At 37.7% G+C, this 27401-nt stretch overlaps 1 protein-coding gene across 2 annotated transcripts in view; it reads right to left on the reverse strand.

Moving 5' to 3' along the window:
• INTS8 (integrator complex subunit 8) overlaps positions 1-27114 on the reverse strand; it is a 65496-nt gene extending 38382 nt beyond the window's left edge. The window contains exons 1-13 of one of the 2 annotated variants that reach the window (XM_046642047.1): positions 26855-27114; positions 25226-25400; positions 19252-19392; positions 18860-18931; positions 17832-17883; positions 16728-16910; positions 11775-11882; positions 9863-10018; positions 7742-7842; positions 7149-7290; positions 2294-2364; positions 1740-1915; positions 59-192 (exon numbers count right to left, since the gene is read on the reverse strand). In XM_046642047.1, the coding sequence (XP_046498003.1) occupies positions 59-192; positions 1740-1915; positions 2294-2364; positions 7149-7290; positions 7742-7842; positions 9863-10018; positions 11775-11882; positions 16728-16910; positions 17832-17883; positions 18860-18931; positions 19252-19392; positions 25226-25400; positions 26855-26984 (1641 nt within the window). In that variant the 5' untranslated portion in view covers positions 26985-27114. Of the gene's footprint in view, positions 1-58; positions 193-1739; positions 1916-2293; positions 2365-7148; positions 7291-7741; positions 7843-9862; positions 10019-11774; positions 11883-16727; positions 16911-17831; positions 17884-18859; positions 18932-19251; positions 19393-25225; positions 25401-25799; positions 26820-26854 lie in introns of those variants that run through there. The other variant, XM_046642049.1, reaches the window with a different exon arrangement.
• Positions 27115-27401: the final 287 nt, after the last annotated feature.

The following is a 27401-nucleotide window of genomic DNA, read 5'->3' on the forward strand; positions in this document are numbered from 1 at the left end:
AAATTACATCAGAAATAAGGGTAATTTTCTTATCTGTTCCTGACAGGGGGTTTCTTACCTTATTAGACACTGTCCAGAACTGGCGCTCTGAAGTCATACCATGTAATTCAATTAAAATCTGTCGAATCCTCCAGGGATCCACTGATAATATCAACTGATGCTCCAATTGGCCAATGTTGACACTTGCTGAGGCTAAGAAAGGAAGAAGGGATTTCTATTTCAATAATGATTTAATTCAGGGGGGCCGACCCTATTGCCGCGTGGTTAAGTTTGTGCATTCCACTCCAGCAGCCCAGGGTTCGGATTCTGGGCGTGGACATGGCACCACTCATTAGGCCATGTTAAGACGGCGTCCCACATGCCACAAGTAGAAGGATCCACAACTAAAATATACAACGATGTACTGGGGGTATTTGGGGAGGAAAAAGCAGGGAAAAAAAAATAAGCAAATAATGATTTAATTCAAAGGTGTACACAATCCTATGAGAATGATAATTTGAGATAAATTTGTATATTTCTAAATATCTAAAAGAAGCTTTTATCTTGAGAAGTGATTCAACATAACTGTAAACGATGTGTTAACTTTATCATATAGAAAATCTAACAATGTGTATTATATCTGCATTTAATAAATACATAATGAAAATATAAACAAAGAAAAGTCAATAACTGGTTCACAGAAAGAACTATGTGGGACATATCGAAAAATTTAACTTATATAGACAGTCTTTTTTTTTTTTTTTTTGCTGAGGAAGATTAGCCCTGAGCTAAGATCTGCACCAATCTTCTCTATTTTGTAGGTATTTTGCATGGCTGGCGAGTGATGCAGGCCTACTCCTAGGATCCAAACCCATGAACCCAGGCCGCTGAAGTAGAGCATGTGGAACTTTAACCATTTGGCCATGGGGCCAGCCTGATGTAATGTGTTAACCAAAGCAAGTATAAAATGTTAATTTTGAGTAATAAACATTAAGAACGCATATTTTTTTGAAGGCAGAAGAGTAGGTACTGCCTTAGCAGAGAACTAAGAAATGATTAAAATCCCTAATCACAACTCAGCTTTCAGATATAGTTTTCAAATGATACATTTCCAGCATTTTATGTGTTTTTGTTATTGTGTTCCTTTACAACTGGACAGTCAACCAGTTTAAATCTAGTGAGGATTAAAGCAGCTAAAAAATTTTGCTTTTTTCTTAAACCAACTGAATTCTTTGTCTCATCCATGTTATGGTTTGAAGCTTATGTTTCTTATTAATGAGCGCTGTATTTTCTACTTACATTTAAAAAGAGCAAAGATGTACGAAAATCATCAAACAGGGCAAAAATGGCAATGTTGCCAAAGCTTTAATGCTTAGCCAGCAGACAGCATCATAGTGATAGAGGTTGAAATGCATGAAAGCCTGTGCCTTTCTTCTGTTCTCAGCATTCTTTACCACTCCCCTCCCCACCCCCTTATTTTTCACCTTCAAGAACATAGCAGCAAAGCTGCCTTGGTCCATTTCCCCGGCTACAATCTTTCATGTCGCCGGGCCTCCATCTCCATTAACCATGGAGTTAGCAGAGTCACAGCACTTAACTGCTTGACAAAAACATGACTACTGAAGACAGGTAAATTTCTATTAATTACCAAATAAGTATAAACTAAAACAAACAGACGGTATCATCAAATAGACTGGGGAGTAAATATAACAGAGGAGTAAAATGTGCCAACATTTTAGCCAGCAGACTAGAGAACTAACCTGGGATATCATAAAATGAGGTCACAGGTTTAATACACAGATTTACTCTAGGGCATCTCTTCCTCATCTGGTCAATAAGTAGTTTCCGTTCTTCATCTTTCAACAATGTAATGAAAAGCTCATGTGAAGAAATCATGAAAACATACTGCAGATCTTCCAACCCCAGACACACATTCCTAGATCAGTAAGAAATATTGTGAAACAAAAATGTGTATAATTTACTTTAGGGAAAACAAGCGTATCAACCAATTTTTATTAATAAAACATTCAAAAAGCCACCATTTCATAAATTACACAATGATATTTTGAAATAGATTTAAAAATTTCTCTTTGGCATCACAATTTTAAATAAGAACCAATGTCACAACATACAAAAAGAGTAACTAATATAATCTTAAGTTTTATGTGGCTGCACAAATCTAAATTTAATCATAACTGTTCTCAAGTACCAGTTACAGCCTGGTTATAAAATATGCGTGACAAATCCAAAAAGCAGTAAGAGATACTTTTCTCACAAGACTAAGTTCACAGTTAAGAAAAAAAAAGGCACTTACTTTAGAAAAGCAGCCATGTTTCCTTTCAAAGAATCTGAAGCTTTTTCTAAATTTATTGATCTTGAACATACCTAAGAATATGAGTAATTTTTAACTGAATATGGGTACTTTAAAAAATATATACTACCATTTGAAAAGTTTAGATTCAAAAACAACTGAATTTTCCTTTTTCAACATATATCAATCACAGATTTGGTTAAGTAATTTAAGAGATGAGACCAAAGAATAAGAATGCATTCTGGGGAGTGGAAGGTGACCATATCAATAATTGCAGGTATTTATATGTAGTAAAGAATAATCTATTCAGAATACTAAAGAGCTCTCCCAGAATTTATAAAGTGTGTTGCCAGATTATATGGGGTGATAAACTTTAAGAATCAGTAGCTCCTGTTAGAAAACTGAGAAGATACATCTCAGATAGTTGAAAAGAATGATCAATAATAGCTAAAGTGTACGGAACCAATGGTTAAGAAGGTAACCAAGGTTTAAAAAATAAACAATGAAAACAGTAACAGAAACTAGTTATGGATATATTAATTATCTACAAATAATATTCTCATACCATTTATTCTGTGTTTATTCACTAAATTAGGATTCCTTCCTTCACATTACTTACAAGAAGTCAAAACAAAACATAATTAATATAAAAGTCCCTAACCTCAAGAAACTGTCAAATAATCTCAACTATGTTGATGAAAAGAATTACAGAATGTTTATGGCATCATTATTCATAATAGCCAAAAAGTCAAAACAATCCTACAGTCCATCAACTGATGAACGTACACACAAAACAGACACTCAATAGTATACCCATTTGATGGAACATTATTCAGTCACAAAAAGGAATGAAGTACTGAGGCCAGCCCAGTGACGTGGTGGTTAGGTTTGTGGGTTCGGATCCTGGGTGCAGACCTAAGCACTGCTCATCAAGTCATGCTGTGGTGGCATCTCATACAAAAAATAGAGGAAGACTGGCACGGATGCTAGCTCCGGGCCAATCTTCCTCACAAAAAAAAAAAAAAAAAAAAAAAGACTGGAGTACTAATACATGCTGTCACATGGATGAACCGTGAAAAGAAGCCAGTTACAGAGGACCACATATTTTATGATTTCATTTATATGAAATGTCTAGAATAGGCAAATCTATAGACAACAAATAGATGAGTAGTTGCCTGGGGTTGAGGGGATTAAGGGAAAATGGGGGATGATTGCTAATGGACAAAAGGGTTTGTTGCAGGGGATGAAGGAATGAAAATGTTCTAAAACCGACTGAGGTGATGACTGCAACAACTCTATGAACAAACAAAAATCACTTTAAATTAGTGAACTGCATGCTATGTGAATTATATCTCAATGAATCTGTTATTAAAAGATAAAAAAGAGTAACAGTATTTTAAAATTACCATGCTTAGAAACAGAATTTTAAAAGTACTATGCTCAGAGGAACAGGTTACTCTATTAGTATATATGACATCTGAGCATCTTGGAGTATGTATAATATATTTACATTATAATAATTTTGCTCCACTGTACAAATAAATATTAAGTTTGCTGCCATACATAAGATCTTATAAGTAATTCTTGTGTGTCCTTTCATAATAAATTATTTATTCAAACAGAGATGCACTGTATATATGTCATAGAACAAGTGTTAACTTCCGATAAGCAACGTAACAGGTATGTTATGTGAATTCACTTCATTTTTTAAAAAATTAAAACCATGAAATAGAGGACATCTTTAGAGATGCTATAAGCACTAAAAAATAAAAAGCTTTAATACTAACAAACTTAAAAATTTAGATGAAGTGGACAAATTCTTAGAAAGTTTCTTAAAACTAATCAACAAAAAAGAATAACTCTAAAATCATGATGAAATTGAATTAATACCAAAAGTCTTCCCACAAAAAAAATCTCCAGGCCCAAATACTTCATGGGTAAATTCCAGCAAACACTGAAAGAAGCAATGAGTCCATTTTTATACAAACTTTTCCAGGCAAGAAAAGTGATACAGACCCCAATTTATTTATGATGCAAGCAAGACCTTGATATAAAAAAGAAAAAAATAGATGCATCAATCTCACACATGAATGTAAAAAATCTTAAAATACCAGCAAACCAAATCCAGTAACGTATATTAAAAAAAGATCATGAAAGACACATAAACTAATACGTTATATGCCGATTACATTGCAAGTAAAAAGAAAAAAGATCACAACCTATTGTGTTTATCCAGACAAGTGAAGCTGGTTTAACATTTAAAAATTAATTAATATACTTCACCACATTAACAGATTAGAAGAGACAAATTAAATTATGTGCTCATCATAGTATAAAAAAGTAATCAATAAAATCTGAAAATCATTCATGATTTAAAAAAAAAGAGCCCTTAGTGAACTAAGGATACATGGAAACTTCCTTAATCAGATAAAGAGCGGCTACAAGAAAACCCTACAATAAACATCACTCTAACTATGGTGAAACAGTACAGGCTTTTCCTCTGAGACTGAGAATGAGACCAAGAAGCCCAGCAGCCCCTTCTACTGAACACTGTACGGGAGAGGTCACTGTCAGCACAAAAAGAACAAGGAAAAAGAAATAAAAATGAAAAGGTTAGAGAAGGAAAATACCAAAATGCATTATTTATAGATGAAGACCATTTAGAAAAACAAATGAATTTACAGATGAACTAACAGAATTGTTAAGAGTTTAGCAAAGTAGCTGAAAACAAAATCATTATACAAAGTTCAAGTGTTCCTCTATACCAATGCATAATCTATTTTCAAGTGCATATAGAAAATAAACAAAAACTTCTATGGAAAAATTATAAAGCTCTGAGGGACATTAAAGAATGCCTAAATCAATCAAGAGCTGTACCAATTCAGGGATTAAAAGACTCAATATTGTAAAGATACTAATTCTTCTCAAATTAGTTTTTAAATGTCATGTAATGCCAAACAAAAATCCACTGGGCTTATCTGTGTGTTTATAAGATGGTGCAAAGGACAAGCATAACCAATACAACTTTGAAAAGCAAGGTTAGTGCTCTAGATGATATCAAGACACAGGGATACTGACGTAAGGACAAATAGAAAAGTGGTACAGAATAGAGTCCCAGAAACAGGCCCCGAGAAGGATGGACACTTGGCGTGCAACAGAGGTAGCAGTGATGATTGGTAGATAAAGATGGATCTTTCAATAAATGGTACTGGAAGAAATGGACAGTCATATAGAGGAAAAGAAGTGACATGAGACCCCCTACTTCATGTGATACACAAAAATCAATTGTAGATGGATTAAAGACCCAAATGTGAAAGGAAGGCTAACCTATAAAGCTTTTGGAAGATAAAATATAAAACTATCATCATGATCTCAGGATAGGAAAATCTTTCTTAAACAAGACAGAAATCACTAATCTTTTCCTTTATGGAAAAGATTGATAAATTTTATTATATTAAAATTAAGAGTTTTAAAAACACTAAAAAGAAAGTTAAAAGAGAAGTCAAACTCAGAGAAGATACCTGCAATATTTAAAATTGGTAAAGGACAGAATATATAAAGATCTCCTACAAAAAAACTCCTGTGAAAAAAAAACAAACATTGACAACCCAACAGAAAACCAAGGCATACCACTAGCAACAGGTACCTCAAAAGACGAAATCTATATGAGCAAAAAGTAAATGAAAAGTTGTGAATTCCTCAGTAACAGGTAAATGGAAATTAAAACCTCAATGAGATACCACTATACAATGATCTGACAGGCAAATCTGAAAATACCAAGGGCTGGCAAGGATTAACCAATGAGAACTCTCACACATGCTGGCGGCACAAACACTTTGATATTATGAAGTAATACTGCAGATACACTTTCTCTAGGTACATAACACAGACAAATGGTACATGTGTGCATCACTATATGTGTACAGTTACGTTCCAAGCAGCACAATAGCCATAAACTGTAAACAATGCAAATGTCTATGATAAGAATGGATGAATTGTGACATGGTCACGTATATTATATATATGTGGTCACGTTATACATATATGGTCACGTAATAACACCCTACACATCAATGGAAAAAAAACTCTATCTGTAGGCAATAACTTGAAAAGATATCCCTCAAATATGTTTAGTGAAAGAAAATGAATGTATTTTGTATGATTTCATTTACATGAAGTTCACAAGAGGCGAATTAAAGAATACTCTTTCAGGGTGCATACAAAGGTGATACAACTGTAAAGAAAAGCAAGGAAAAGATTATCACAAAAGGCAGGACAGCAGTTTCCTCAGGGAAGGGAGAGAGGGTTTGAGAAAGAGCACAAGAAGGACTTCTAGACCGTTAGCAATGTTATATTTCTGGAACTAAGTGGTATTAACTGTGCTTTATGTACTTCTCTCAAAGTCTACTGCATTAAGATCGTTCGAGAAAGAGGCAGAAACATCCAGTAGAAGCATATTCTGGTGCTCACATGAGAGGCCAGAGGCAGGATTTGGGAGTTTTAAGTAAAGAGGTGACTGAACAGATGACTGAAGCTTTGAATGAGAATAAAAATGATACGAGAAGATGAGTGCACCAAGGATAAAACTTTTGTAAACAAATACATTAAAGGGAAAGTAAAAGAGAGGTCAATGAAAGACCAAGGAGAATCCAAGTGAGGGTGTGAGAAGGAACTCGGAGAGCTTGAAAAGCGCTCTAGCAGAGGACAAGGTGGAGAGCACAGCCCGTCAGCAGCATCAACGACCAGCCAGGAGGTCAGACAGACAGAGACAGGAAAAAGGGCACTGGAGGCGGCAACTAAGAGGTCATTGGTAAGCTTAAACCAAAACTACCAATCAGAAGGAGAGAAAATGTCTCACCTCAAGAAGAAAGTCGATTTTCTCTTTATTAGGTGTGAGAAATAGCTGGTTAAATTGAACACTAATTGTTCTGCCTTCCAATATATCACGGACTGTGTTACAGGCACAGACTTTAAAACAGATTTCATCTAGAGCTTCACTTCTGTAGAACACAAAAGTAGATCCACTAATATATTTTTTTTTAATAAAAGAAAGGTATATATTACAAAAGTAAATTCACAAGAATGAGCCATTTACTCTCGATAGGTAATATTTTAGGATATTTAGGCACACCAGTAAATACTCAAGTCAGGGATAAAAAAGGCAGAACAGAAAGGTTTTGAATTTATCAAGGGACAATGTAGTTACAGATTAGGTAACAGACTCGAATTCTGCTGTGTAGAATTCTTTTTCCCCATGCACTTTTAAAACGGATCAGATGACGGGTATGCTGGCTCCTCCGGCTATGTCAATTTCGCATGTCCTAACAAAAGTGACAGGACTGTGTCACAGACTTATTAGGTCATTTGGAGGTGTGTTTTTGATAAACCCAAAATGCATACTTGCTCTTTTACTCAAAAATCAAAAAGAAATTCTTCAATTTACTTACTTACCCCTGTTGAGCTTTCTGGAAGAGTTCTCTTAGTACTGACTGCCGGAACTGGACAGGTAAACTGAAGGTTAAGTTATCTTCAATGAAAATCTTTATAACTTCCTAGAAGACAGGCATGAAATTGCATCCATTTCAAAAATCAGGGTGAAGTTTATTTTAAAAAAGTCTTTTCCAAAAAACAGAAAATTAAAAATTGTTTTTAAAAAGTCTTTGTATAATGGAAAATACAAGTTGAAGAAAATCACAAAAATATCTTACTAGGAAAATCTTCTCTTTCCAAAATTTTAAAATTAAATAACCCCACCTTTCTTTAAATTGAAGATCATGGACTAAAAATGAAAGGGAAGGGAAGAATCAATCAATAAGAGGCAAGTCAGCCATGTTATTAGAAAGAAGTTTTAAAATATTTTCTCATCCACTTTAAACACAGGTTAATACAAGCAACTTTTTAAAATATGACAAATATAACACTTTAAAATAGTTCAGCTGGAAAAAACATACACTAAGAAACTATTCTAACAAATTTAAATGGTTTAAAAGATATTATTTAGTGAATCACAGAAAATACACAGAACATTATTACAAACAGACTTCTCAGCTTTCTCAAGCAACGGAAGAGGAGGAGAGAAAGAGGGGTGACAGCATGGGGAGACGGGGAACAGGATTCCTGGAGACAGTTAAAGCTCATCAGCTGCTACCACAAAAGTACTGATCAAAGTGGTTTCAAAACTAAAGAGCTTTGTTTCACCACTGTTTCACCTCCGTAGCAACAGAAGCAAGGCAGGGCTGCACAGGGCAAGAGAGCCACTCCCCAGATGGGAGAAGACACATTTGTTACAGCTGTTCGACAAGTGCTTGTTCAGCACCAAATACAGAGTTCACAGAAAGAGAACCCTATTCAAATAAAAAGTTGAATACGATTTCTAAGATAATCCTGCATAACTGAAGTGATAAATTTCAGAGTTCCAACAAAATCGCTATTTTCCTCTTCCTACCTACCCATTACACTAATTCCTGATTCACACATTCTTGCACTTTATTATATGCACAGTAACATGTGTCAACCTATGAGTAATATTTCTAAGGTCGTGTTTGCACAGGTCTTACCACTCTAGTGAGCTTCTTAAAGATTCTATATCTTACCAAAAATGATGCCCACCCTCCACAAGACATAGGGATATATAAATGAAAGATCTCTAGTCTTTAATACATTCGTTTGTATCTGTAATCCTCCTCAAGGAAGCCTAATTTTCTTTCCTAGGGCAAAAAAAAGAATTTGAAAAAAGGGCCAGAGGTATGGGGAGGAAGTGCTACCTCCCTTCTTCTACTTTCTATGAAAAAAATTAACTCTAGTTGAGAAGAATGAACTGGGCTAGAAGCCCATCTGGAGACAAGAGTAAAGGCAGAGTAGAGCTTTATTATGTCATGAGTCCCATCTTGAATAACATGAAGGCACTGTTCACTTTCTACACTGAAAGTTTCCAATAAAGATTTTAAAAGTACAAATTCTAATTACCAGTGATTTCAATGAAAAACTAAAGATATATACCCAGAGGGGACAATAAAAATCTGAACAGACTCATTCAAGCCCTCTTCATGAGTCAAACTAAGATGACGACCAGGCTCAGTGGCAAAGTGGGCTCTGTAACAGACCACCCAAAACTACCAAAACCGCTCTGCTCACTTTCTCCTCAGTCTCAATACTGGCAGTGGCCAGCAAGGGTGGGCGACAAGGCCACACTTTCAAATCGGAAGACTTGCAGGCTCCATAAAACTAAAAATTCTCTACTTATAATTTTAAAAGTTAAAAGCTGTGCTTACAGAGTTTCTTACAAAATTTACTTAAAATGGACAAACTGTACCTTCAAGAAAGGATAATATCAATGATAAGAAATGAACAGTTACATAGTGCTTTGCCTTAAGAGTTTATAAACTGTAACTTCTCACTTGGTTCTCATAAGAAGCCTATGAAATGGGCTCATTATTACCACTATTTTATTGGCCAATCTGACAGTTTGACTTCCCCCAAATGACACAACTGGTGGTGCCAGGATTTGAACTCAGTTCTTCTGGCTTCCAAAGCTTTTCAACTATACTATTGCAAGCCCATCATACATCTTACCTGATAGTTGCCAGATCTCAAACAAATATGGACTTGACTATATGGAGTCAACTGTTGAGAGGTACTATCAGAAGAAGGTACAAGAACATTACATGCTTGACAATAGCCAGCTAACCGCTTCTCATCTATGGTACAATGAAGAGATAATGAACCTATCTGTAAAGTAAGAGGTATATACCGTTATCCATCAATGTAATAGAAACAATAGTCTAGCGCACACACAGTGCATTTTAACAGCCCAAGAAAACACTAATGGAAAATTCAGGGCTGGAGGAAGCATAACAAACAAAAAGATTAAAGGTTTAAAACAGGAGTCAGCAAACTATTGCTCATGGGCCAAATCCAGGCTGTGGCTGGTCTGCCGTACAGCCCTTGAGCTAAGAACAATTCTTAGAGCTGTAAAGCTAAAAAAAACTAAGAACACAACAAATGAGAATATGCAATAGAAACTCTATATCACCCACAAAGCCTAAAATACTATCTGGCCCTTTATAAAAAAAGTTTGCTGACTCCTGGTTTAGAGTTTTCAGGCCATCATACAAAAGGCAGACATTATCACTCTAAGATATGACAATTAATACACTGAGTCACAAAGAGTGAACACCGTTAAAAACAAGCTTAAAATACTGAAAAATACATACACTTGGCAGATATTTAAAGGGAGAGAGCAAAGAAAACTCAATCTTCACTCAATTGGAAAGAATGGGAATGTTTCTACCAAAACAGAAGAATTTTTTTTAAAAAATTAAAGTTTTAAATTACTATATCTGAAATGCCATGAAATTAGAAGACTGATCAGTTCCCTGGATAAAGTAAAATGGGGATTCCCAATGGATCTAGAAAACATTTAAAATAAATCTCCAGCACATTTAATCAATTTCTCTCGTGAGGAAAGGAGAAATTGAAGTGGGAATTTTTCTAGGCACCAGGGACACAAAAACCTAGCAATACACTTTAAAATTCAGTTGTCTGAATCGCAGAAAGAAAAATGTAAATAATAAGCACATGAAGAAGTTTACCCTTACTCGGAATCAAGGAAATGCAAATTTGTTAAAGATACTATATTTCACCCATCATATTAGCAATTCAAAAAGAAAACTCCCTGCTGATTGGAGCACCCTGAGAGAAAAGTACCTGGAAAGCAATTTGGTTTTATATATCACAGCCTTTATAAAATTAATAACCACTGACATGGTAATTCTACTCACAGGACTTTAACTTGAAAGTATCCAAAATTAGAACAAAAATTTATGCTTGGAGATACAAATATTGCAGCTTTATAATAAATAAAAACACTGAACAACCTAAATGCCCAAACATTAGGGATATCTATATATATCCCTATATAATAGAATACATTCAAAATGTCTATTCAAAGATTTAAGCAAGATACAAAATAGTATATATAGTAAAAGCTTAACTGTACAAAAACATACAGAAAGAATAAAAATTGGAAGAAAATAAGTTAAAATGGCAAAAGGGGTTATTTCCAGGCAGTGGTATTATAGATTTTTTTTTTTTTGAGGAAGATTAGCCCTGAGCTAACTACTGCCAATCCTCCTTGTTTTGCTGAGGAAGACTGGCCTTGAGCTAACATCCATGCCCATCTTCCTCTACTTTATACGTGGGACGCCTACCACAGCATGGCTTTTGCCAAGCGGTGCCATGTCTGCCCCCGGGACCCGAACCGGTGAACCCCGGGCCACTGAGAAGCGGAATGTGCAAACTTAACTGCTGCTTAACCACCAGGCCGGCCCCTATAGATTTTTTTTAAATGTTTTCAGTACTTTTTTGAATTTCCCAAAGTTACTACAATAAACACTTATTTTTTTTAATCATGAGAAAAATTAAAGCCAAAAAATACATAAATCTTCTAAAGGACTGTTTAGATGCCTGTTACAACTATACTTACCTCTGAAATTAGTTCTTTGGTTCTAAAAAATTTTTCTCTGGCCTTTTCATAGATAGCTGAATTTGCAGAGCCTTGCTGGAAGTATGCAGTGCCCAAATCATAACATACCTGAAATGGTAATGAATACCAACATGCTTAATTTTTCATGAACTTTTTAAAGAGCTGACAAAATTCAAAATTATCTTTATCTCAGCAAAACACAGGTATATATATAGGGAAAAAAAGATATCACAATAAGCAGTGAAACAATGTTCACTGAGTCTAGAAGTTCTTGGTCACAAGCAACAGAAACCAACTCTGACTTACTTAAGCAGCAAATATTTACTGCTAAGATTTCAGGGGGCCTAGAGAATTATTGGGAAGGCCAAAGAATCAGGCTTGGAAAACAAGAGGGGAGGGAAACAAGCAGCCAGGACAACAGCCAAAACTGCTCTAGTGAGATACCACTGCAGACACTGCAAGCCCAGACTCCACGGCTCCTATCACCCGCAGCCACCAGCAAGCACTAGACACTGACAGCAGCAGCCACACTCCTGCTCAGGCTGCCCCAGGAAACTAGACTTCACTGTCACTCTTGCTGCTACTCACCATCACAGTGGATTCTCTATCATCCTCACTTCATTGACTTACTAGCTCCTGATTCAGTCTAAACTAAATGTACCTGTTTGTCACACCTATGTGACAAGCTTGCCCTCAAGCAGGATAAGGCTAGAGAAAGCCAGTATTAGGAGTTTTCAGTTCTATGATAGAAGCAGGCTCTGTCTCCCATCAAGTCTAAGAAGGCAGGGAATTCTCTAACACAGAAGAAGGGAACAGACACGGCGGGGGGCGGGGGGTCTCTCCAAAGCAGGTGGGGGCAAATGTCTACAGTAACAGGGCTGGCCGGAGTAAAATGTTGAGAAATTTGAATTAGTGACTATAAAATTAGTACATTTCCAGTTGTCTTTTTCCAAAAGAATTTGTATATGCCTCTAAGAACTTTCTTAAATTGATGCCTACATTCCTCAAATGCACAACTCAAAGACTCAGATCGTTTAGCTCAAATGGGCTATTTTACAGACAAGAATACTAAGGCCCAGAAAGCAACATGTCTACTTAAAAGCATAGAACCAAGTACTGTCAGAGCCCAGGCTTGAGCCCAGGTCCCTAGGCTATTATCACCCCATCAAGTTTATTCTACACATGGCTGACAGATCAGTCTTCTTGATCTGACTTTCCTAAAAAGTCTTCAAATTATTCCCTCGAGTAGGAGAAAGTTCAAATCCCTTGGCCTGATCTTCAAGTACCTCGGAATCTGGACTAACTTCCCTCTCCAAACTTCTCTATTCTCCTCCATTTCATTCACACCCGTCTCCTCAATTCCCCATTCATATCAGATCCAAGAAATGAACTTCGTTCCACCAGCCTTATTTCCATTTATATCAAATCAACCTTAGCCAACAGATACCTACTCCTCTGTTAAACTCCTAAGCTCTAACGGTCTCTGGTACTCACTAGGGAACTACTCTTTACTGATATGCATTATAGGTACTATTCTGTCCAGTCCAACATATCAAGATTAATTCTTCTCAGCCTCTAGAATAGTTTTTTTGGGGCTTTTTTTTTTTTTGGTGAGGAAGCTTGGCCCTGAGCTAACATCTGTTGCCAATCTTCCTCTTTTGCTTGAGGAAGACTGTCCCTAAGCTAACATCTGTGCCAATGTTCCTCTCTTTTGCATGTGAGACACCGCCATAGCACGGCTTGATGAGCAGTGTCTAGGTCCACGCCTGGGATCCGAACCAGCGAACAGTGGGTCACCAAAGCGGAGTGTGCAAACTTAACCGCTACACCACTGGGCTGGCCCCTAGAATACTGCTTTGCACTATCCAGTCTACACTAAATGTTTGGCTCATTTTCCTTCTAGAAAGCTTTCTCTCATCTGGAGTAAAAGGGTGTTAAAAAAGTTAAAAAAAAAAACAAGAGTGTGTATGTGTATCTATACCATTATATAGGATATATAATACACATACAGATTTTATACACATGCACACACACACACATATGCATACATTTATAGTTACATGTAATTCCCCTCTCCAGGCAAAGACAGAGTACAAGATATCAAAGAGACATTTTCAAGTATTACTATTCTAACTGACTAGTCATTAAAACAAGTTTAGGGGCCGGCCGCATGGCCAAGTGGTTAAGTTCACGTGCTCCACTTCGGCGGCCCAGGGTTTCGCTGGTTTGGATCCTGGGCGCGGACATGGCACCATTCATCAAGCAATGCTGAGGCGGCATCCCACATGCCACAACTAGAAGAACCCACAACTAAAAAACATATATATATACAAATATGTACCAGGGGGCCTTGGGGAGAAAAGGAAAAATAAAATCTTTAAAAAAAAGAAAACAACAAAACAAGTTTAAATTTTATAGTTAAGAGGTGGCTAATAGGTTAAAAAAAAAAAAAAAAACACCCGATAATGAAGCTGCCCTGAAGGACAATAATACTTTTGGTTTTATTGAGAAAAAACTTAAACGGTTTTTTCTGAGTCAGATAAATTTAAGCAACACAAAGAACGCCCTTTAAATATTAACATGCCAGGAAATGAGTATTACTACTGATTTGCCACTACAAAACAGGAATTACGACTCAGCTATGTAAAAAAATATTGATCAAGTTTACCTAGGACATCCAGGTGTTTCTTAAGAGTTGTGGGGTTTTTTTGTTGTTTTTTTTTTGAGGAAGATTAGCCCCGAGCTAACATCTGCCATCAATCCTCCTCTTTTTGCCAAGGAAAACTGGCCCTGAGCTAGCATCCGTGCCCATCATCCTCTACTTTATATGTGGGACGCCTGCCACAGCATAGCTTGCCAAGTGGTGCCATGTCTGCACCTAGGATCCAAACCGGTGAACCCTGGGCTGCCAAAGCAGAACATGCACACTTAACTGCTGCATCACCGGGCCAGCCCCAAGAGTTGTGTTTTGTTTTTGAGATTGTGTCATCCATACTGTGAAAATAAGAACTGTTACCGATAACTTTTAAACAGACTCTCAGTGATTATACAATATGACAGTACCAGAAACCCTCCTATATGCAAGCTTCATTAATGATTTAAAGACGCTACCAAGTGTCAATGCCTCATTACTCCTACTGTAACCTCCCCCTCATTAGGTCTTGAAAAAATGATTAGGGGCTGGCCCTGTACGCTCCGCTGCAGCGGTCTGTGGTTTTGCTGGTTCGAATCCTGGGTGCAGACACGGCACCGTTCATCAGGCCACACTGAGGCAGCATCCCACATGCCACAACTAGAAGGACCCACAACTAAAAATACACAACAATGTACCGGGAGGCTTTGGGGAGAAAAAGGAAAAATAAAATCTTTAAAAAAAGAAAAAATGATTACCTTCAACGCTGCAACCAGTTAATGTGAAAAGATACTTCCCAACCCTCTGTCACAGCTACTTCTGCCCCTTTCAGGAATGGTGATTAAATAAGTCATGTCAACTCACACAAGGAAGGAAAGAGAATACAAACACAACAGGCACTATTCTAGTGGCTCTCTTTAGGCCATCATTGAATACTTAAGAATTTCTATCATACTCAAGATTATGTGCTAGAAAAGGAGGAAGATGCAAAATACACATAAAAAAAGACCTCAAGGAGGGGCCGGCCTGGTGGCTCAGCAGTTAAGTTCGCACATTCCACTTCTTGGCGGCCTGGGGTTCAAGGGTTTGGATCCCAGGTGTGGACATGGCACCGCTTGGCAAAAAGCCATGCTGTGGCAGGCATCCCACATATAAAGTAGAGGAAGACGGGCATGGATAGAGCTCAGGGCCAGTCTTCCTCAGCAAAACAAGGAGGATTGGCAGTAGTTAGCTCAGGGCTAATCTTCCTCAAAAAAAAAAAAAAAAAAAAAACACCTCAAGGAGTTTACAATCCAGCAGGGAAAAAGAAGACATGAATACATAAAGCACTATCTAATAACAAACATCAACTAAAAAGCTGTCAAAGGAACTAGGGTCCAGAGCTACAGAGAGCAATCTTTGTTTTTTTAAAGATTGGACCTAAGCTAACATCTATTGCCAATATTTTTTTTCTTTTTCTCCCCAAAGCCTCCCAGTACATAGTTGCATATTCTAATTGTAGGTCCTTCTGGTTGTGCTATGTGGGACGCCGCCTCAGCATGGCCTGGTGAGTGGTGCTAGGTCCACGCCCAGGATCTGAACCAGCAGACCCCAGGCCGAGGAAGCGGAGCACGTGAACTTAGCCACTCAGCCACAGGGTCAGCCCCTGAGAGTAAACAATCTTAAAATCCCTAAAAAACTAGGTATTTTGTCTAGGAGACCACATTTTTCAAAGTCTAACACAATATTAATTTTTTTTGGTTTGATTAGATTTCTAATGATCTGAATGAAGTATAGATCAGTTGCACACTCACCGCATTCTCAGTAATTAAATTCTGTCTCCTAAATACAACTGGGAAACTATTTCAGAGACAAGAGATGAAATGAAATTTCCCTTCCATTTTAGAAAAATTTAAAGTGAAGTCTTATAAAATTTACAGATTAAATACAAAGCAAACAAAGTTTTAACAGCATTTTAAGTCAAAATCAGAGACAAAGGCAAAAATAAATTCTAATTAAAAATAGTGGAGGGGGCTGGTCAAGTGGTTACGTTTGCACACTCCACTTGGAGGCCCAGGGTTTCGCTGGTTTGGATTCTGGGCAGGGACACGACACCGCTCATCAGGCCATGCTGAGGTTTCGTCCCACACAGCACAGCCAGAGGCACTCACAACCAGAATATACAACTGTGTAATGGGAGGCTTTGGGGAAAAGAAGAAAAAAAAAGAAGATTGGCAACAGACGTTAGCTCAGGTGCTAATCTTTAAAAAAAAGTAGCAGAATGATCTCATATAAAATTTTCCAAAAATTTGCTATGCACTGATTAAATACTGAAATAATACCTGGCACTGCATCTCCTCAGTTTTGATCTTCAGTCCAGCAGGAGAACTCTCAGTTTCTCCATTTACCACGCCTGGTTCCATGGCCAACAAATCCAGTGTTCTCATCGTGTGGACATACAGATCTTTGTTTAATGTAAGGGCTGCTTCTAGTACCAAAATAGAATCAGAAGCTTGTTCTTTTAGCTAAAAAAATTCAATAAACAAATTATTAAAATATAAAAATAGCAGCAAATTATTAAACACAAAAAGTATTAATCAAAATATATTTGCAGGATACTTAATAGCTAATTTTTAACAGAAGGAGTGCAATTACATTTGTTGAAATAAAGTTATTTTAAATTTAAAAAAGACTAAGTTCCTATTAAAAATTGGGAAACATAAATCAGAAAAGATTGACATCTTTTTTTCTACAGAAAAGTTAATGAAGAAAAACACTTTAAAGACTTACACTGTTTCACTGATTTATTCAAGAAACGTTTATATGCCTCAGTGGGCCAGCCATTTTAATAGGCACTACATAACAAAAACAAAACAATGCAGGTTTTCTGCCTCCCTGTTCAAAATACTACAGCCTACTGGCTTTATAAAGATACAGCTTGTTTCTTATCTTCCCTCTCCTCTCCCACCCTCGGCACTTTACATGGTATCTCTGGCACACTGTAGGTGTTAAACAAATAATTCAGAGATCATTTTTAAATTACAGAAATTCCCACATTCCTACTTTTATATTAACGAGATTAATTCAGAAACAACTGCTGTATTTTTCTGACTATAAAAGTAATTGTAAAATATAATACATGTTTATTGTAGAATTTTCAGAAAATATAAAGGCATATAAAGATATAACCTATAAGAGTGGTTTCTCATATCTGCTAAAGTAACATGAAATATTTGACAACAGACCTGGTGATAAAGCACTCTCTCATTAACACTTAAAATCTGTGCAATTCAGAATATTACCAAGCTATGTTCTAATAGTAAAAACCTAAACATCACTGCATCTCGATCTTTCCAACTTTCAAACACCTAAGATTAAAGAGGCATCTACGCACACTCTAGATGCTGTCCCAGAAAGGCTGGAGCGCAGCTGATGCCAGTACTCACCACTTTCAAAATATTTTCTGTTAGCTCTTTCTCCTGTTGCATCTGATTCATACTAAAGAAGAAATGATTGAAGAGAATATCAAATGTCACATGAAAGACTGAAAATTCAAAACTTAAGACCATCATTCTTAAAAGTAAAGGTGAATTTAAACAAAGTTTTTAATGCTACTTCTTTTCATGCTTAAAAAAATACTCAATTATGATGAGGCTCATTTATTTACCATTATTTTCTCATTTGCTTTGCACTAAAAAAAAAAAAAACCCAGGGCTGGCCCCATGTTGGAGTGATTCAAGTTCCACCTGCTCCACTTTGGCAGCCTGGGTTCTTGGGTTCGGATCCCAAGTATAGGCCTACTCCACTCGTCAGCCATGCTGTGGTGGTGTCCCACATACAAAATGGAGGAAGATCAGCACAGATGTTAGCTCAGGGCCAATCTTCCTCAAGCAAAAAAAGAGGAGGATTGGCAGCAGATGTTACCTCAAGGCGAATCTTCCTTAGGAAAATGAATCAAAACAAACCCCTCAATTTAAGAGTAAAACTTAGTGACAGCAAAAGCTCATTTATATCAAGTTAAAAACTATGTGCTCTAGCTCCAAATTTGGGTAAACTGCTAACTGGAATTTAAGAATTAGGTTTAAAACTCTAGATGCGATCAAACTTTTGTACTCTAAACTAACATGTACATATATTAAAACAATTTTCTCACATACAGAACAAATATCTCTTCAAGTAAATTTAACTAAATGAAAAAAATCTTAGTACTTTAGAGCAGGTCAGTCAGCTCACACTGAACATGGAAGGCACAACGCACAAGGTGCTCGCCTTCCTTTTCACAGCTCTCTACTCTAGACACGCAGAGCTCTACGTGACTTGTTCACCCTTCTAACAACTCCACCTTCAGGCAGGCCGTCTGCCCTCCAATTTCTGCTCTACTCCTTGTGTACCAGGGGTTATTAAAAACTTGCAAAATTTTTTTAAAATTCTGATGGAAAAAAGTGCCAAGTAAGGGTCATATCTGCCAACTTACACACTTAACTGAGGAGGTCCAGGTTTCGCCTGTTTGACAGGAAAACTACTTTGAACAATTGTCCTAATTGCCCTGAAGAAAAGACAAGAAAAGGAAAACTGAATACATTATAAACATCACTTCAATTATTTTTTTCAAGACTCCTTAGAAGATTTATTTTATAAATTATCTGAAGTTTTGACAAATAATGAAAACTTTGCAAATCATCCACGTTTTTATCATAATCTTTTCATCTATGCAGTCATAAATTTTCTCCACCATCAGACTCACAGTTCCCCAAATCCTGAGAGACTTCTGGCATCTAAGGTGCCCCTTAAAAGCATACCTCTGAAAGCCCTCTTGCAATGAAACAGAGACTACGCAACTCATTTTAGGTGTAAGAAAAAACTTACCATCGATTGTAGAGAAGTATAGCCATGGCAGTGGTTGGAGGTAAAGTGGCCAGATCCATGTCTACATGCTTTGTCCCAGGAGGAACTTTACTGATGCACAGCAGTTCATTCAGCAGCATATTCAATACTGGAACAGACAAACTTAAAAGGAAGAAGCAAAAGGTACATGTCTGCATGTTAGACTCAAGAGAAGCACAAAATCCACAATTTAGTAACTTCACTGAAAATAATTATACTGTTAAAAGACTAAATCTTCAGGGCGATTTTATTAATCTGTCTTAACTTCTACGAAAATATTAAATGTTGTAAGAGTTTTAGGGGGCTGGCCCGGTGGCACAGCAGTTAAGTTCGCATGTTCCGCTTCTCAGCAGCCTGGGGTTCGCCAGTTCAGATCCCAGGTGCGGACATGGCACCACTTGGCACGCCATGCTGTGGTAGGCATCCCACATATAAAGTAGAGGAAGTTGGGCATGATGTTAGCTCAGGGCCAGTTTTCCTCAGCAAAAAAGAGGAGGATTGGCAGTAGTTAGCTCAGGGCTAATCTTCCTCAAAAAAAAAAAAAGATTTTTAAAACTTCTATTATGAAAATAATTTAAATATTTATAAAAGTAGACAGAATAACATAATAAACCCCCATGTGCCCACCATTCAGCTTCAACAATTATCAACTGATGCCCAATCTCGTTTCACCTCTACTCTCAATTACTTATTTCCTTCCCATAATGCTGTAAATTTCCAACATTAAATCATTTCTTCCATAACCGTTTCAGAATGGACCTCCAAACAATTAACTCTTAACATATTCACAGTATTAATTTCACATCTAAAAATTTTTCAATTGTTTATCATCAAACATCCAGTGTTCAATTTTCCAGCTGTATCATATATATCATACTTTTGTGTCCACGTTGCTATCTGTTCATATGCCTCTTTAGTCTTTTATGGATAGGTTCCCCCTCAGATTAAAGAATACTTTTTTAAAAAATTCTAATATTTAAGGCTGGAGAATGGGTGGTGAAAAAAGTGTTTAAATACTAGTAGTGAGAGTATAAGCTAATACAACTTTTGGAATGCAATCTGGCAATATGCACCATGTGCCTTAAAAATCTTTATACCACCTGACCCACCAATTCAATAATCTATACTAAGGATATAATGAAAAATACAAATAAAATTTAAGGACGGAAATAATTAAGGGTCTGTGATTTATAAAAGTGAAATACCAGAAACAAACTAAATGATTACCAATGGAGACACAGTTAATAAATAATCCATATGATGGAATTATCTCCAAAAAATAAAACGGGGAAATGTCCATGATATTCTGTTATTTGAAAAAAAGACAAAAGAAAGAAATAAATCAAAACAGTATAAAGGGATCACATTTTGTTTAAAAATATAGGGAGAAAACAAAATTTACCCAAAAATGTTAAAAATACTTCTCCCCAACAAAGAGGGGCAATATATAATGATCAAAGGGACACTCCATCAAGAAGAAATAACGCTTATAAGTATCTATGCACCCAACACAGGAGCACCAAAGTTCATAAAGCAACTATTAACAAACCCAAAAGAAGATATCAAAAATAACACAATAATAGTAGGGGACCTCAACACCCAGCTCACATCATTGGACAGATCATCCAGACAGAAAAACAACAAGGAAACAGTGGAATTAAATGAAAAGCCAAAACAGTTGGACTTAATAGACATATATAGAACACTGCATCCAAAAACAGCAGAATACACATTCTTCTCAAGCATGCATGGAACATTCTCAAGGATAGACCATATGCTGGGAAACAAGACAAGCCTCTACAAATTTTAAAAAATTCAAAGAAGAAGAAGTACCTTCTCCAATCATAATGCTACGAAGCTAGAAATTAATTACAAGAAAAAAGCTGAGAAAGGCACAAGGATGTGGAGACTAAACAATATGCTATTGAACAGGCAATGGATCATTCAAGAAATTAAAGAAGAAATCAAAAAACATCTGGAGACAAACGAAAATGGTAACATGCCATACCAACTCATGTGGGATGCAGCAAAAGCTGTATTAAGAGGGAAATTCATTGCAATACAGGCACACCTTAACAATAAAAACCCCAAATAAGTGATCTCAAGTGACACCTAACTGAATTAGAAAAAGAACAACAAACAAAGCCCAAAGTCAGCAGAAAGAGAGAAATAATACAAATCAGAGCAGAGATAAATGCTATGGAAACAAAAAAGGCAGTAGAAAGGATCAATGAAACAAAGAGCTGGTTCTTTGAGAAGATAAATAAAATTGACAAACCCCTAGCCAGACTTACAAAGAAAAAAAGAGAGAAAGCTCAAATAAACAAAATTAGAAATGAAAGAGGAGAAATAACAACAGACTCTGCAGAAATACAATGGCTTATAAGAGAATACTATGAAAAACTATATGCCAACAAAATGGATAATCTAGAGGAAATGGATAAATTCTTAGACTCTTACAACCTCCCAAAGCTGAGTCAAGAAGAAACAGACAATCTGAATAGACCAATCACAAGGAAAGAGACTGAAACAGCAATCAAAAGCATCCCAAAGATTAAAACCCCAGGACCAGATGGCTTTCCTGGGGAATTCTACCAAACTTTCAGGGAGGATTTAATACCTATCCTTTTCAAGCTATTCCAAAAAATTAGGGAGGATGGAACACTTCCTAACACATTCTACAAGGCCAACACCACTCTGATACCAAAACCTGACAAGGACAGCACAAAAAAGGAAAACTACAGGCCAATATTGCTGATGAACATAGATGCAAAAATTCTCAACAAAATTTTGGCAACCTGAATTCAGCAATATGTCAAAAGGATCACACATCACAATCAAGTGGGATTCATACCAGGGACACAGGGATGGTTCAACATCCGCAAATCAATCAACGTGATACACCACATCAACAAACTGAGGAATAAAGACCACATGATCATCTCAATAGATGCAGAGAAAGCATTTGACAAGATCCAACAGCCATTTATGATAAAAACTCTGAACAAAATGGGGATAGAAGGAAATTACCTTAACATAAAAAAGGACATATATGACAAACCCATAGCCAACATCATACTCAATGGGCAAAAATTGAGCACCATCCTCCTGAAAACAGGAACGAGACAAGGATGCCCTCTATCACCACTCTTATTCAACACAGTACTGGAGGTTTTGACCAGAGCAGTTAGGCAAGAGAAAGGAATAAAAGGAATCCAAATAGGGAGGGAAGAAGTGAAACTCTTGCTGTTTGCAGATGACATGATCTTATACATAGAAAACCCCAAAGAATCCATTGGAAAACTTTTAGAAATAATCAACAACTACAGCAAAGTTGCAGGGCATACGATCAATTTACACAAATCAGTAGCGTTTCTATACTCTCATAACGAACTAACAGAAAAAGAACTCAAGAACACAATACCATTCACAATCCCAATAAAAAGAATAAATAACCTTGGGGTAAATTTAACCAAGGAAGTGAAAGACCTATACAATGAAAACCACAAGACTTTCCTGAAAGAATCTGATGACGACATAAAGAAATGGAAAGACATTCCATGCATATGAATTGGAAGAATAAACATAGTTAAAATGTTCATACTACCTAAAGCACTCTACAGATTTGACACAATCCCAATCAGAATTCCAATGACATTCTTTACAGAAATTGAACAAAGAATCCTAAACTTCATATGGGGCAGCAAAAGACCCCAAATTGCTAAAGCAATCCTGAGAAAAAAGAACAATCCCTGACTTCAAAACATACTACAAAGCTACAGTAATCAAAACAGCATGGTACTGGTACAAAAACAGGTGCACAGATCAATGGAACAGAATTGAAAGCCCAGAAATAAAACCACACATCTATGGACAGCTAACCTTCGACAAAGGAGCTGAGGGCATACAATGGAGAAAACAAAGTCTTTTCAACAAATGGTGCTAGGAAAACTGGACGGCCACATGCAAAAGAATGAAAATTGACCATTCTTTTTCACCATTCACAAAAATAAACTCAAAATGGATCAAAGACCCAAAGGTAAGACCTGAAACCATAAGGCTTCTAGAAGAAAATATAGGCAGCACACACTTTGACATCAGTATTAAAAGGATCTTTTTGGACACCATGTCTTCTCAGACAAGAGAAGCAACAGAAAGAATAAACAAATGGGACTTCATCAGACTAAAGAGCTTCTTCAAGGCAAGGGAAAACAGGATTGAAACCCAAAAACAACCCACTAACTGGGAAAAAATATTTGCCAAGTCATATATCTGACAAACCGTTAATCTGCATAATATATAAAGAACTCACACAACTTAACAACAAAAAAAAATCAAACAATCCAATCAAAAAATGGGCAGAAGACATGAACAGACATTTCTCCAAAGATATATGGATGGCCACTAGGCACATGAAAAGATGTTCATCATCACTGATCATCAGGGAAATGCACATCAAAACTACACTAAGACATCAGCTTACACCCATTAGAATGGCAAAAATAACCAAAACAAAAAGTAACAAAAGTTGGAGAGGCCGTGGAGAAAAAGGAACCCTCATACACTGCTGGTGGGAATGCAAACTGGTGCAGCCACTACGGAAAACAGTATGGAGATTTCTCAAAAAATTAAAAATAGAAATGCCATATGACCCAGCCATCCCACTACTGGGTATCTATCCAAAGAACTTGAAATCAGCAATTCCAAAAGTCCCATGCACCCCTGTGTTCACTGCAGCATTATTTACAATAGCCAAGATGTGGAAGCAACCTAAGTGCCCATCAGCTGATGACTGGATAAAGAAGATACGGTGTATAGATATATAATGGAATACTACTCAGTCATAAAAAAGGATAAAATCGTCCCATTCACAACATGGATGGACCTTGAGGGTATTATGTTAAGTGAAATAAGCCAGAGAGAGAAAGACAATCTCTGTATGACTCCACTCATATGTGGAAGTTAAACATATAGACAAAGACAATAGATTAGTGGCTACCAGGGGAAAGGGGATGGCGGTGAAGTGAAGGGTGAAGGGGTGCACCTACAACATGAGTGACAAAGAATAATGTACAAGTGAATTTTCACAAGGTTGTAAACTATCATAATGTCAATAAAAAGTTAAAGGTAATTTCTTTCACTTTGTAAAAAAAAAAAACACTTCTCTCCTCTCCTCTATTACTTACCATTTTCTAAATTGTTCCAAATTTTCTATAAGGTATTTCCTTTTAATTTTTTTTCCTTCTTCTTCTCCCCAAAGCCCCCCAGTACATAGTTGTATATTCTGGTTGTGAGTGCCTCTGGCTGTGCTACATGGGACGCCACCTCAGCATGGCTTGACGAGCGGTGCCATGTCCATGCCCAGGACCCAAACCCAAGAAACCCTGGGCCACCGAAGTAGAGCACGTGAACCCAACCACTCGGCCCCTGGGCCAGCCCTAAGATATTTCTTTTTAAATAGTGAGGGGAAGGAGATGAAACAAATCATTTTCTGAGCATAGCCTTGAAACTATTTAGTAAACAAATAAGCAATGACTCTAATAAGATATTTTATTAGTTTTGGGAGATAGTGATTGATTTACAACCAGTAAAATTAATTGAATTATTTAATAGCAAATCATCTATAATATTATGTACCATCCATCATTACTTTTTTCATTTTCTTCAGATATGTAAAAGTACACTGAAATATTTAAAACTGTTTAGATGTGAATTTTCTCTGGTTATCACATCAAAAAAAGAAACTGCTTCATTATTGAAAACATCGTTTATACTTTAAAAGGCAATTTAAATTCGTCTAACATGCCAATACTTTCTTACACCTTTTGAAAAATATTTGTACATTTTACCAAGAATATACAGAAAAATAATTTTAAAAGCAGATATCGTAAAAGTATATATAGAAATAAATATCTAAACACTACTTCAAGATAAATTTCATTTATATCTCACATACCTTTTCTCTAATATGTCTAAGTCCCACTTCAAATGGGCAGCAACTTTAAGAGCAAGTAGCTTTAAAATACGATTTCTCTTGTTATCAGGTGGAGGTTGAACCTGGTTTTGTTCATTAACTGAAGGTTTGGAAGCTTGTTCCAAAAACTGAACTATAAGTTGAACTGGCGCAGGATCTAGGATTTAAAAGAAAGTAAATCCTTAGATTTAAGTTTTAATTATGAAGATGCAAAAGGATTCACTGTAATGGTTTTTGGCCACAAAAGGAATGCAAACAGCTGTGTAGTTATAATCACTAAGGAATATGATTTACAAGAAGTGTGCTTGAGATTAAAGGGGAAGATCAGGAAGGGCGGTAAGGAGGAAGGGATGAGAGATTCCTACAGAAGAAAGCACTTCACAGGGAAGAACATAACGGTTGCAGATTCCCAGTTGAGCAAATAACCAATGTCAATTAGAGAAAAGAAACGCAGTCTTTAGGATTACTATTTTAACACTTCATTAGTGGGATCTGCATCAAGTTATCTCTCTGCACCTGCTTCTGTCAATGCACAATAGAAGATGCCACCACCTACCTCACAGGAACATTATGAAGACAATTAAATGAGACAGATGTGAAGCATTAAGCACAGCGCCTGGCACCCAAAGAGCACTCAACAAATGTCTGCAGCCTAGTGGTTAAGCTCAGCATCAATGGCTCCTGCCGCCAGTTGGGTTCTCGGTGCAGATCTACATCCCTATTAGTGGCCATGCTGTGGTGGTGGCCCACATACTAAAAATTAGAGGAAGACTAGAACGGTTGTTAGCTCAGGACGAATCTTCCTTAGCAAAAGGGGGAAAAAAGCAACTAATCAAAAAAAGTAATACAGGTGGTAAACGGCCCAAGAAGACTATACTAACTCCTCGCACAGTAGTCTCCTTCAGTTATGGCCAGTCTATTAGATCAAACAAGCCACAGCTAGATTCGAACTTCATCAGCAAAACGCTATTCAAAGAACTTACCTTTTCAAGCCAGTATCTCTTTCCAGAAATGCCTGGAGTTTTTCCTCCTTCCCTAATAGCACTGGAATATTAATCACCATTATACAATAACCCTCTTGCAATTGTATAGCATTTCCTGCTTTCAAAGATTTTCTCAACTTACAGCCCAACTTTGCAGTATATAATTAAAAGTTAGTAAAATCCCCTCGTTGAGGAACAAAACAGTTAAACAAGAATCTAAGCTATAACTAACCAGCATCAGGATCAGCACCAGAACAGCTGATTTCTCTCTAAACGCCCAAACTGATCACAGCCCGGGGTTGTGTAAAGAGGAGGATTCGAGCCAGCCTCCCCAACCCAAGTAATCACAAGACCACCTCGCAGCTGCTAACACCGCAAACAGTACGCGGGCGGGGGGAGAAAGGGCCTTTGTTTTGAGCTTTTCTTTGCCTGCCTCCGCCCCCCACGACGATGCCCCCGCACTAGACGCTTAATGCATAGCGAGAGGGCCGGGCCAGAGCTGGGCTCCGGTGCGCGCCTCCTGGGCCGCAGCCTCGTGGCTGGCTGAGAAGGCTCCGGGTCGAAGAAGCCCAGCTGGCATCCCCGGTGGCCGTGTCCCGCTTCCCCGGGCTGCAGGCGCCGCGCCTACCCGGGCACGGCTTGCGCAGATGTTTCTCCAACAGCGACTCCTCCAGCAAGAACTCGAACCAGCAGGTCTGCGGCGGGGTACAGGGCCGGCTGGAGGTGGCCGCCTCCCGGTCCGCCGCCTCCGCGCTCATCCTGCCCCCGCCGCCGCTACCCCCAGGGACGCCTCCTGGCTCCAACCTGACACTCGGACGCGGGCCCAAGCTTGCGTTCGGCGGAACCTCCGGGAGCGAAGCCGCGCTCCGGGCGTCCCGGAAACCCACACAACCCAAAATGGCGGCGCGGCGCGGCCCGAGCCGGGGCTCCTGGACACGCCTCCCCGCGCCTCCGTCACGCCTCCGGGCCAACCGTTGTTCGAGTTGGAGAGAAAGAGGGCGGGACCAACACCTCCTCCCGGTTGCCATGAGAGACGGCTCGGGGAAGGGGGCTCGCAGGTGGGTTTTCCACTTCCTGGGAGATTGCCAGCTAGGAGATGAAACAGCCTCATCCACGGTTGCCACGGGCCTCGATGTTTTGGTAAAAGACAGTGAACACTACAGGTTCAAACCGTG

Source organism: Equus quagga, chromosome 16, assembly GCF_021613505.1.
Source record: "Equus quagga isolate Etosha38 chromosome 16, UCLA_HA_Equagga_1.0, whole genome shotgun sequence".
Classification (NCBI taxonomy): Eukaryota; Metazoa; Chordata; class Mammalia; order Perissodactyla; family Equidae; genus Equus; species Equus quagga.